Genomic DNA, 12971 nt, shown 5'->3' with positions numbered 1-12971 from the left:
TATGGGCAATATGCATTCATTTGTTAAACAGCATATTAACATGAAAACAGCTGAATTTAAATAGTCCTCGGTTGGAATGTCCTATGAACACTCCTTCTCAGTAGCTACACATATAACCAGGCTGCATGGAATTCATGGAAATGAATTAAAATGCTAAAAACTAACAATTAAAAACTATTTTGTTCTTTTGGCAAACTTTTGGTGCAACAAATTAATCAAAAATCAAGTATATCAGAATATAGAACATACAAAACAGCAGATATACAGCTCTGGAAAAAAATAAGAGAGCACCTAAAAAAATATGGGTTTCTGTGATTTGACCTCTGGAATATAATCAAGAGGAAGATGGATGATCACAATCCATCAAACCAAGCTGAACTGCTTAAATCTTTGCACTAGGAGTGGTGCATTTATCTAAAAGCAGTGTGTAAGACTGGTGGAGGAAAACATGCCAAAATGCATGAAAACTGTAATTAAAAACCAGGGTTATTCCACCAAATATTGATTTCTGATTTCTTAAATCTTTATGAATATGAACTTGTTTTCTTGGCATTTTTGTGGTCTGAAACCTCTGCATTTTCAGCCATTTCTCATTTTCTGCAAGTAAATGCTCTAAATGACAATATTGTTATTTGGAATTTGGGAGAAAGTAGTTTATAGAATAAAACAACAATGTTTATTTTACTTAAACATAAACCTATAAATAGCAAAATCAGAGAAACTGATTTAGAAACTAAAGTGGCCTCTTATTTTTTTCCAAAACTGTATGTTTCTAGGTATACATTTATCCTTATACTTATACTCCTTTACCAAAACATATATGCATATACGCATACAAACATTTTATAATGTGTGCCCACTATAGCACGGGAGATGGCATAAGCAATTGAGTGCACAACTTTAGTCCACTTTTACGTCAAAGAGTTCAAACATCCAATGCAAAGTATTTACCTAAAATTAAAAAGAGACTGATGTGGCCCTGACGTATATTTTTTAAGCATAATTGTCGAATTTATTAAAATATGCTTGTTTGAAAAAATACAAAAAGGTGCATATAATGTGACTAACAACAAAACTCACTTTACACGAACAACTACACAATAATGCTACCTGATTACTTCAATCTAAATAGGTATCGGTATCGGCAAGAACAAACAAAGCATGTACACATACTCGCACTAGGTTGAAAAAAATGGTATTTATGCATTCCTATATGTTTGTGTGTAGTATATTATCATACAGACACATATTTTTAAAAGAGAAAACTATGCACATATACAGTATATAAGAATAATTAGTTTAACTACAGAAATTCCTCACAGCCAAAGAGCCACTTTGAAAACATCTCTTTCCCACTCTAAATTACAGTATATTTACACCACAAACTCTGAATAATTCAAATGGCAAATGCAAATATTCCAATTACAAACAAATGAATAAATGGAGAATGTATGTTTATGATTGATGTAATTAACATATTTATCCAAATCAGAGTCTGACAACAAAGAGATTTTTCTGTGGAGTTTATTTCAGTTACACATCAACAGTCTGAGCTGAGGGAATGTGATTTCAAGTATTGTCTGATTACAGTTGGATGTAGTGCAATGACTCCATTCTGTATGTTGCGAATAGTGCGCACTTCTTGTCCTCCTAATAACTGGTAGCCAGATGGGCTGAAAAGGTGACAGAAAACTACATTTTGTGCTGCATTCAAGCCCGGGCAGAATAACTGTAATTACAAGTGTCTGACTGCGAAAAAAAACACACTCAAGTGTCACTTGTCAGCTGTAATTATCAGTTAGAGACTCAGGCAGGAAAATGGAACCCGAGCGTCAGTGAAAGTTCTGACGTATAATGACTGGCTCTCATCTCTTTAGACTAGCATGTTCTTAAAGCCACGTGTTTTCAGCTCATTTCTGAGAAGCACCTAGTTGCGCACTTCAGAAAAAGACAGATAGACACAGGGAACGCAGTTTGAAGTTCTTTTTCTGACCTAGGAGTGTACAAACATTAGAAAGTGGCAGCTTGAATGGTTACAGTTGAATGGGAACAGTTATAGTCATTTAGATGTCACTCAGCCAGCCCTTATTGAGAGCAGCAGAATGAAAAGAAAGGACCAGGACTGCACTTCAGGAGGGCCAGTTATACAAAAAAAAACATCAGTGCACAGTATACTGACACTATGAAAATGCTGTTCTTGTGTGGACCTTTCCAGTATATCTCTGCAGATCAAGCAGTGCACATTGAATTACATATAAGCTAGCACAGAATATAGCTAAAAATGCTAAAGCTAGTAGGGAAGGAACTTCATCCAGTGGCAAAGATGCCTGGATGTGGATATTGGGGAAAAAAGTGAGTGAGTGCTAAGTAGTAATTCAACACACTTAACTCCCCCTCCTGACACTTCCTCTGCTGGGAGATTTGGGAGTGAACTCCTTCAAGCAAAACAGCAGGCTAACGCTCAACCAATAGGCAGTGCACAGTTACTATTATCACACTCACTTACAGATTTACTTATAAGTGGTTAGGGTTTTGTACCTACAGTAAATATGCTGCAATTGGAGCCTGTGATCATTCCGTGACTCAACAAAACATCCTCTATTCCCGTGCATTGATGATGTCAATAAATTCAGGCTTAAGGGAGGCTCCGCCCACTAGGAAGCCATCAACATCAGCTTGGGCTGCAAGTTCTTTGCAGTTGCCCCCAGTCACAGAACCTTAAGAAGAGAAAAAAATGGAGAGAAAAAAACATAATGAGCCAGATACATAAAAAAGCATCAAAAGCTTCACAATTTTACTTAATACACTGCATACATACTGCACTGTATGCTGATTAACCAACACATTTAAAGGATTTAAGAGTCTATTCAAAACTACAAGCCTTATTACAAGCACTATTGGCAAGAAGCCTACACACCCTATGCTATAGCCTGACGTGCACCAGCTCAGAAATATGACTACATGCTGCTGCAACACATACTGCAGCAACTGTGACTGTGTATTTTCAAAATGTTTAATTATATCAGCAGGTCTTGATGCACAAACATTCAATGTATGCTGACTAATCAACACATTTTTAAAGATGTAAGAGTGTATTCAACACAAGCCTTACAACAAGATCTAAGGATTAATTTCCACTGATGAAAATAAAATGCTAAGAGCAAAATAAGTCCAAATAAGGGTACATTAATACAGCACGTAAGAAAATATGTGGCCCAAATAAAATTTTCTCATCAAATGTGACCTTTTTAATGTGATCTAAAATCTGATATTTAATTTTAGCACAGTTTGGGCTTCTAAACTGCCAGGCATGTATAGAAGTACAGTGCTCTTTTAATTGATCAAATGTTATTATACATTTATGTAGGAAAGTTATAAAATCGTACAGTCTGTTACCTTGCTATCCTACAAATAAATACCCTTCCTCATTACTATCACCCATGTGCCCTCTCTTTGGCACTATTTATGATGACTGTTGGGTTGGACTAAGGTAATTGTTTTTTGGCTCTTCACATTGATGCATGTTTTTTACCTGCTGTAGCTGTAATAGGTAATTTGGTAACAAATAAAAAGAAACACTTATTATTAACTACCAAGTTCATTTGAGCCTGTCTGTGAGCCCACATTTCAATTTCCCCATCTCATATCTACTAACTACAGTAAATAAATAACAAGCATGTAGATAGTAAGAGATTGTAGTGTCATGTGCTATAGTGTCAAGTAAATACTAAATTTCACTTTTAAGACAAATGCAAATATTGTATTGTTCAATGATCTTATAACTGACCCTGAAAAGTAAAAATCATGCTGGACTTCTATGCAACTGCAAGAATGAGATACAGTTCACATAGAATTTGTATTTTTAAATACTACTATATTATTTATATTTATTTTTTTCCTGGGTAATTAATAGTAAAAAGCTTCTTGCAGCTTCTGCAGACAGTGTAATCAGTAGATTGCCAGCAGAAATAGGCAGCGAAGCCCTGAGCATGTATCATATTTACCTCCATAAATGATGCGCACAGAGTCAGCTACATCCTCTGAGATATTCTCTCTCATCCATGCTCTCAGCTTTTCATGGACCTCCTGGGCCTAAGGGGAAAAAGGGACAGAGAGAGAGGTCATACACAGACAAACAGATACACACCAAATTCACCAAGCACTGAAACTCTGCCACACAACAAATGCAAACTGATTCTTATGTTTAAATTTATCTTTACGTATTCACTGCTCAAAAAAAGGGTGCACTTAATTATAACAGTACAATACCAAGTCAGTTAAACTTCAGGGATATTAATAGAGGTGCACAATGTTGATAAAAAATGCTATTTGTGATAAAGATGCTGGATATATATATATATATATATATATATATATATATATATATATATATATATATATATATATATATATATATATATATGGGAAATGAAATAAATTAAGATTCTATATTGGTTAAAACCTTGAAGGTTTTTTGGCACTTGACTTTCAGCACTGATTTTTTTTCAATTAAGGGCCAATTTATGCTGTTATATTGAATGTATGGTGAGTAGCCTACACATATGCTATGCTATAGCCTGACATGCACCACCCAAGAAATGTGACTACATGCTGCTGCAACACAAAGCGCAGCAACTGTGACTGAACCACTGAGCATCTAATTGCCACTTTTACATTTCCACTATGCTAATAGCCAGATTAAAGCTACAAACACAGCAGTCTGCCTCTGAAGTGTTTAAGTGGGTTTGCCACAACAGCTTACTTCGGCTGACTTGGAGCATTTTAGCCACTATGCACACTTTTTTTCCAAGCTGGATTACTCGCTGATCGTTGTTGTTGACAGTGTCAGTAAAATCTACATTATTTTAGGGGCTATCCAATTTTATTTATTTTATTTTATTTATTTATTATTTTTTATTTTTTAGCTTTGTATACTCGTAACTGACTTCATGTTCTTGTACGTCGACCTTATTCACTGTATGAATCTGGACCTCAGCCTCACTCTGCCTCTAGCCTAAATATGTTTATGGGTTCACAGTGTGCAGCAAGAAGTGCTCCCTCTGTTGCTGCACACAGGTAATGCAATTTGAGTTGAGCTGTCACAATGTGTTTAACATGAAAACTTATATTGTGATAACAATCACAATACACATAGACTCCCTAGACATCAATCTGTTCAGAGTTCTGTGAAGACTGCAAGTGATAACAGTTGCATTGGACAGTAAGACAGCAAGACCTCAACCCCCCAAAAAGGGAACAGTTTTGCAGGTTGCAGCCACATATAATTACGTGTTTACTTATCCTGAATGACTGACCCTTTTCTAGTTTTGCTTTTTGCTGTTTCCCAGGATAAGATACCAGTAAAATCACACAGAACAGGGCTGTAGAGCACACCAACCCAGCAGCAGGACCAGTATCTGCTCTTTTGAACAAGGAGAACAGAGGAAGCACTGCCAGAGCCCTGCAGAGTGACCTCCAGCGGGCTACTGGTGTGCATGTTTCTGACCAAACTGTCTCAATAATACAATTTATGAACATTAATATTCCTCCTGGGGGAAATTTATAGTTGTTAAGTGTGGTATGAGAGCCCGACATCCTCTAGTGAGACCTGTGCTCACAGCCTAGCACTGTGCAGCCCACCAGAATTGGCAGATCTGCTGTTGGCACCCCGTTCTCTTCACAGATGACAGCAGGTTCACACTGAGCGCATGTGACACGCTTTTTCAGGTCTAGTTTCTGTATATCTTTCATATTTAAGACTTTTGATTCGTACTGTTGATTAGTGGTTTGCATATTTCTTCTATATACTTATATTTTGGTGTCATTCTGCAATTTTGCAGATTTCAATAATAAAGTCACAAATGCTTTTGGTGAGGTTATTTTTGGGTGTTCTTCACAGCTCTCACAAAATGTTTGCCATTTTCCAGGCTAATTTGTGTGTTGCCTGGTTTATATATTTGTATGACATTTTAAATGGATTTGTTAGCCACCCCTAATCATTATTATATGATACTCTCCTTTACTTCGAATAGGAAGGCAATGATATGAGATTCTTACAGTATGGTCAGAGTTCCTGAAACATTTTAAAAGTCTAGAGGTTTTAAGACTTTTTTTTTAAACCTCGATAAATACTTTAATAATATGACCCCAAAATGTAGTCATCATTTTTTGGGGAGAAAATAATTAATTGTATTGGAAACCTCCACTAACCTTTGTTCTCTCCCTGGTAGCTTAGCTTACATGCCGGTAAGGTTACCAACTCCCGGTAGCTTAGCTAACTCGCCGGTAAGGTCACTAACTCCCGGTAGCTTAGCTAACTCACCGATAAGGTCACTAACTCCCGGTAGCTTAGCTAACTCGACGGTAAGGTCACTAACTCCCAGTAGCTTAGCTAACTCACCGATAAGGTCACTAACTCCCGGTAGCTTAGCTTACTCGCCGCTAAGGTCACTAACTCCCGGTAGCTTAGCTAACTCACCGGTAAAGTCACTAACTCCCGGTAGCTTAGCTTACTCGCCGGTAAGGTCACTAACTCCCGGTAGCTTAGCTAACTCACCGGTAAAGTCACTAACTCCCGGTAGCTTAGCTTAATCGCCGGTAAGGTCACTAACTCCCGGTACCTTAGCTTACTCGCCGGTAAGGTCACTAACTCCCGGTAGCTTAGCTTACTCGCCGGTAAGGTCACTAACTCCCGGTAGCTTAGCTAACTCACCGGTAAAGTCACTAACTCCCAGTAGCTTAGCTTATTCGCCGGTAAGGTCACTAACTCCCGGTAGCTTAGCTTACTCGCGGGTAAGGTAACTAACTCCCGGTAAGGCCGCTAATGTTAGCTAGCTCTTCGCTAACCTTAGTTCTCTCCTCGGTAACTAGCTAGCTTGCCGCTAATGTTAGCTAGCTCTCCGCTAACCGTCATTCTCTCCTCGGTAAATAGTTAACTGCTGATGTTAGTATGCTAGCAAGTTCATCGCTAATGTTAGCTACCTCCCAGCTGATGTTAGTTCTCTCCCCAGATTAGATGTTCACAGTGGGCCACTGTGTTTTCCCACTGCCATTACACTCACCATCTGAAAATGTAATACTTACAGCAAGTTTCCAGTGAATTTAAGACAATTTAAGACCTTAATTACCAGGATTTTAATTTAAGACATTTTAAAACTTTTTAAGGACCTGCAACACTCTCAGTCTCAGTCCCTAAATCCCATAGACAACTTTATGTTTTCAAACATAAAAGCCAGGGCTCAGACCAAGAGTAGACATGCATAGCTATATTCCCTGTCACTGTTTGTCCATTTTTGCTAGGGCTGTGCAATTCATTGTATGTTTATCATGTTTATCACACGTTTAGTGAAACATACATCGAAGAGCTGTGATAACTCCTTGAATAACAGCTCAAATTGCATTACAAATGTGCAGCAACATAGGGAGCTCTTCACACTGCAGACTCTGCTTATGTGACAAAAATCCGCTGAAGGCAAAGCGAGATCCACAGTCAATGCACACCAAACTACTTCTTAACCTGATTTTTTGCCGACAGTGGAATCGCTTTACTGGATTCCAAGACAAAAAAGGAGACATCAGAGTTAGATTAAAGCAACCAACAGACAGGAAGGCTGTTGTTATTACTGCGGCTGTTAGCATTGTTGCTGTTGGCAGCATTATCTCATATCACGCACCCTATTTTTTGCTGTTTTTCAGTTTTAGAATTATGTATATTATGTAAGACACGGATGAAATGTGGCTTCCACCTTTAACAATTAAACCTGGGTATCAAACCCATTTAATACATTTAAAGTTATTTAACGCACCTTCCTGTGAACACCTGAAAATACACCTTCTTGGCTTCACTTAATTACTTATTCATGCTAAAGGGTGTAGAAAAACAATAGAACACCTCATTATCACAGTCTGTCTGTGTAACATTGCCTTAAAACTTGAATAACGGTTAACATATCAAGTCAAACAGATCTTTACTTATATCTTTATCAAAACATCCTATCTGTGTGTGATATTTATTGTAATAACATGAATTATATTTTTTACAATCCTCTGACAAGCACATGCTTGTGAAGAATTTGTATATACGATTTCCACAGAACTTCTCTAACTCACCTAATCCATGCAAAACAATGCTTGAGTAGACTTGCTTTTAAATGTTCCGCAAAACTTGTTGTGACCGTCCTTCACCAGATTCATATAATCTTTGAGCTTCAACATCAAAGCTACTTGCTATTTCCCTGCTATTTATGTCTATGTCTCCTATTTTTGGACACAATTTAACTCATTATTTATTTAAACACAATGAATAATCAGTTCAAAGCATTTCAAAATGATGGATTGAGTGGATAACTCAATGGACAGGTCATTCAACAATGTATAAGATACCAGGGCTAAAAAATGTTAAACTATATTTTACTTGGCATAGTTTAATGATGAAAGTTTGGTAATGGAAATTACATACTATAAACCTCACAACAAAAAAGTATGGTACATAGTTTTGTGTTTCAATAAACACAAAACTATCTAATCCCTCCAGATTTACACACAAAACCAAAGCTGGTTGGGTTCATACCAGATAATAGCACATCACCACCAGATTCTGCTAGTTATGAGAATACCAGTAGCTATACAGTTTAGGACTCATGATCACACTGTGCCAATGGCTGTAGACTATCTCAGCGGATTACCAAACTGGAGACAAAACACATCAGAAGAAAATGTACTCTTATATTTGTGGCATCTGTTCCACCTCAACACATTTAGAGTACAGTAATTATGTAATAAATACAATGGTTTTGTTACAGCATACTTAACTATACTATCTACTACAAAATGTGGCCATGAGCTAGAGTAAAAGCAAAGTTCAGTGTTTCATTTGAAAGCAAACCAACAGGGATTTAACAAGGAGGATTTGTCACCTTCCCATATATGGTTGATAAAAGCATTTTTTATTATCTTGAAAAATATATAAGAAGATAACGTTCAATTTCCAAAGCAACTTTTAGGCCAAATGAACATTAGAGCAAACAGTATACTAATGTGAATTCCTTAAATACCTACCTGTTCAGGTGTGGCAGTTTTGCCAGTGCCAATAGCCCAGACAGGTTCATATGCCAACACTACTTTACTCCAGTCACTCACATTGTCTGCAAAGGAACACATAAAAGTTACGTTATAAAACACTACAGTACAGTTAGATTAATAAATCTGAGACCATTAGTGAAATTGCTTTCCAAGGGCTCTATTTTAGTGATCTATAGGCAAGGCGTCAACCACGCAGCTTGATTTAGGGCGTCAGTGTGTCTTTGGCATAGTGAGGACGCAAAAAAATATGCATTGCCTAGTTCAAAATGTGCAAAATGTCTAATTACCAAAAATTACTAATGTACTAATTCTCGTAAAAAATCAAGGGTGTGTTTTAGGCATAACATGAAATAATCAGCGTCTAACTTGCCATTTCCTTTAATGGCGATTGTGGATTGGTATTTTAACGGCGCAGCACTTTTGAGATTTTCAGTAGAGGAAACTTATCTTGTTAACACTGTAAGGATGCACAAGCAGGACATTTACAGCAACAAAAATGTTTTTTTTTATTTAGTATTCTGTAGTATTCTGAAGTATTTTTGATGTAAAAGGGTTTGCAAACTATGTCCTTGTGTGTGTGTAACAAGCGGGGGGGTGCACCTGCGTTGCCAATATAGGAATGGACGAAGAAATTTACCTAAAACCACCACAGTTCTAGACCACCACATCCGTCGGTGTAGATATATTCGTAAACTCTGACGCTCTTTTCATGGTGCAAGGCGTGAAAATAACCTTTGTGGGCTGCAAGTTAGCAATGCGTATCCCAACGCTCCTTGTGCAGGGTGTAAGATTATGTTTAATTAGCATAAAGGTGTGATAAAATCTAGAATACTATAATATTTTTAATAGTATTTAGTATTTCAAATTTTGTTTTACAGCCAGAATTCAGAATTTAAGACCGGTAACCTTTTTCAAATCTTTTTTTGTTTATCAAATTAGGAACATTAATGCATTAAATTTGAGGCAGTGGTTAAATTCTGCACTCTTTATTACCTGCAATAACTCTGGTCTGTTCAAACACCACCTCTTCTGTGGTTCCTGCCTCTCTCTCCTCCAGCTTTTCACCAATACATGCAATCACTCCCAAATCACTCTCCAGAGCATGGGCCACCTTCTGGCCAATCAGCTGTAAAGGACACAAATCAGCATGAAAACAAATAACTGATAACTGTGGTTACTGTAGTAGTGGGCAACGTGAAGAAAACATCTATAAAATGTAAAAAACAAACGCAATAGGACAACACTCAAGGAGTTGCTGAAACATTTTACCTCATCATCTTCACCAAACACATGTCTCCTTTCAGAATGACCAAGAATCACCCAGTCAACACCACAGTCCTTGATCATTGCTGGACTATACCATCAGGGTAGAGATAAAAATTATTAGTTAGTGGGAGAGGCACATTATCATGATAGGTTGACATAATTAAATAAAGAAAATATACAGCAAAAATAATATTGTGGCTGACCTGATCTCACCAGTAAATGCCCCCTTGGCCACATTGTAGCAGTTCTGGGCAGCCACACCAATCTTGGGGTCCAGGTTGGATCTGGCATAGTCCAAGTAGATTGATGGAGCTCCACACACCACCTCTGCAGAAAGAATCCCAACACCCACATTATCATTTAACAAAAAAGTGCAGAGCAGAGAGATACAGCGAATAACTAATACAGTATTTTTTTCTCCATTGCAGATTAATACTAAAGTCATCCAAACTATGATGAAAAAACATATGGAATTATTTAGTAAACAAAAATGTGTTGAACAAGCCAGAATAAAAAAGTTTTATAATTTAGATTCTTCAGAGTTCGCACCTCTCGCTTAGATGACAGCTTTGCATATCTTGAGATTTCAGTTTCTCATGGTTTATAAGGTAGTCAGTTAATTTCAGTTAACAGCTGTGCTGAACTTGCCAAGAGTTAATTACTTGAATTTCTTGTCTTTTTAATGTGTTTGAAAGCATCAGTTGTGTTGAAAAGGGGTAGAGTTGGTATAAAGTGAATAGCCCTAGTTGAGTGATGTTATAATCCATAATATGACAAGAACTACTCAACTAAGTAAAGAAAGTTAATCAGAGATACCAGCCTCAGAAAGCGCCAGTTAGTCGCACCATGGATAAGACCCACCTAAATTCTTCACAGAGTAATTTGGTTTGTTGTTTGGTTTGGTCTTGTTTTTAAGTTACTACATGATTCCTTATGTGTTTCTTCATAGCCTGGATGACTTCAGTATACATTTACAAACTTTCATTGGTAATTAAAATATGAAAGTTTTATTTAGTATATCTCGAAGTTTCATGCATTCAGTAAAAACAAAGCAATTTATAAATGTCTGTTCATTACAATAAAAGTAATTTATTAAGACCATAATTTCGTATAAAATATTGTAACAAAAATAATAATAAAAGTAATGTAACAACAAAAATCTACCATAAAACTAAAGTGCAGCATATTTAGTGCATGTAAACTGCAAGTAAGCAATTACATGTAAATTCAGTAAATATCTAAATTTATACAAAACAGACTGCTTTTAAAAATATCACAATATCACGATACAGTTTTTTTTATCATGTCAGAATTTTTTGCTGATATTATTGTGTAGCGTACAATATGGTACACCCCTAATGTAAGGTATAACTTTACACTATAACGTTACACTATACACGCAGTGTATTTTAAAATGTAACTAACATCATAATATATGAATTTCACAAGCTACAAGTTTATAACCAATGTCACAATGGCATCTAGATAAAAGTGACATACATAGAAACTTTCCTATCATTGGTTTACATTACCATTATCATCATCATTATAATATTATTATTCATATTACTACTGGTTTATTACATGTACTGGGTGCTGTAACGAACAGGCTCTGCTGACTGGGCTGTGTTTGGAGGTCACTGCATCAGAGCAGGTGCTGCAGTCCGGCGGAGAATGAGGACACTGTGTAGTACAGTTACCTGTTTCCTCGTTGAGAGAAGCCGTGTTGAGGGTGGTTATGAGTTCTCCCAGAGTGTCCTTACTCCCGTTCATTTTCCAGTTCCCTCCAACGAAGAACCTCCTGGACGCCATCACTGCGAGCACACACTGCAAAAGACCTGCAGTAAACAAACCGGGAGCTCAGGCCTGAGGTTTCCACAGCAACTCTCGGCTCTTACACCGCGCCACTGGATTGGTTAACGCTGCGCTAATGACGAGCTCCGCTAATGATTGGCTCAAGCCTAGCCCCAGTTATATAATGGAGGCGGGATATCCAACAAAGCATCCAATCAGGGGCTCGGCTCTCTATACTCTTTCTGTAGCACATTGTTTTCACCTCCTCGGAATGAAATACATTCTTAATATATTTATTTAACCCTCCTATCATTTTTGATGTGAATTTCACCCCATTTAATGTTCAAAGTCGCTGAAAAAATGGTTGACATTAGTTTTGTGATTCATATGTATTGTCTTTTCTGAATTAGATGAAGACAATATGTAAAAAATAAAGTGTTCAAATGCTTCAATGTTCAATGTTTTTAAGGCTGTTTTATATGCATAAAACATAAGAAATATCAATATTTTACACATATTTGCGTGGTAATAATGTTGTATAACCTTTTTCTAAATTTACCTTCACTTAAGGCCCTAACTTTACAACACAATACTTATATAATGAAAATAATAATAATAATAATAATAATAATAATAATAGTAATAATAATAATAATAATAATAATAGTAGTAATAATAATATAACATATATTATAATAATGCCAGAACTGCTGGTAATTCATCAAATAAACATAAAGTAACTGGCTAATAAATGTTAAGTTTATGTTAATGTAATTATAATAATTTTCTGGAGGTTTAAATTGCTGGGATCATATTCATCCAGACAATAA

General features: G+C 36.5%; 1 protein-coding gene and 1 long non-coding RNA gene across 2 annotated transcripts; one reads left to right on the top strand and one right to left on the bottom strand.

The window, feature by feature from the left end:
• Positions 1 to 1520: 1520 nt before the first annotated feature.
• Positions 1521 to 12243, bottom strand: tpi1a (triosephosphate isomerase 1a). Its single transcript, XM_007230543.4, has 7 exons — positions 12048 to 12243; positions 10551 to 10674; positions 10351 to 10435; positions 10075 to 10207; positions 9058 to 9143; positions 4005 to 4092; positions 1521 to 2717 (listed from the first exon to the last, which is right to left on the bottom strand). Exons 1-7 carry the CDS (start codon positions 12157 to 12159, stop codon positions 2599 to 2601), a joined length of 747 nt encoding a protein of 248 aa, XP_007230605.2. The 5' UTR covers positions 12160 to 12243; the 3' UTR covers positions 1521 to 2598.
• LOC125799461 (uncharacterized) lies at positions 6169 to 6682 on the top strand. The gene is made up of 3 exons (XR_007438439.1): positions 6169 to 6251; positions 6408 to 6524; positions 6603 to 6682. It is a non-coding gene; the product is annotated as an uncharacterized LOC125799461 (long non-coding RNA).
• Positions 12244 to 12971: the final 728 nt, after the last annotated feature.

The sequence above is a fragment of the Astyanax mexicanus genome, chromosome 3 (assembly GCF_023375975.1).
Source record: "Astyanax mexicanus isolate ESR-SI-001 chromosome 3, AstMex3_surface, whole genome shotgun sequence".
Taxonomy (NCBI): Eukaryota; Metazoa; Chordata; class Actinopteri; order Characiformes; family Acestrorhamphidae; genus Astyanax; species Astyanax mexicanus.
This window is presented reverse-complemented; position numbering and strand designations above follow the sequence as displayed.

Bases quoted from the DNA above. Each gene is read 5' to 3' on its own strand.
- tpi1a (XM_007230543.4), bottom strand. From the start codon at position 12,159: ATGGCGTCCAGGAGGTTCTTCGTTGGAGGGAACTGGAAAATGAACGGG. The intron at 10,208-10,350 runs GTAAAATGTTTC...TGTCCTTTACAG, and splicing joins TGTTTGGTGAAGATGATGAG to CTGATTGGCCAGAAGGTGGC. The intron at 9,144-10,074 runs GTAATAAAGAGT...GTTCCTTTGCAG, and splicing joins ACAGACCAGAGTTATTGCAG to ACAATGTGAGTGACTGGAGT.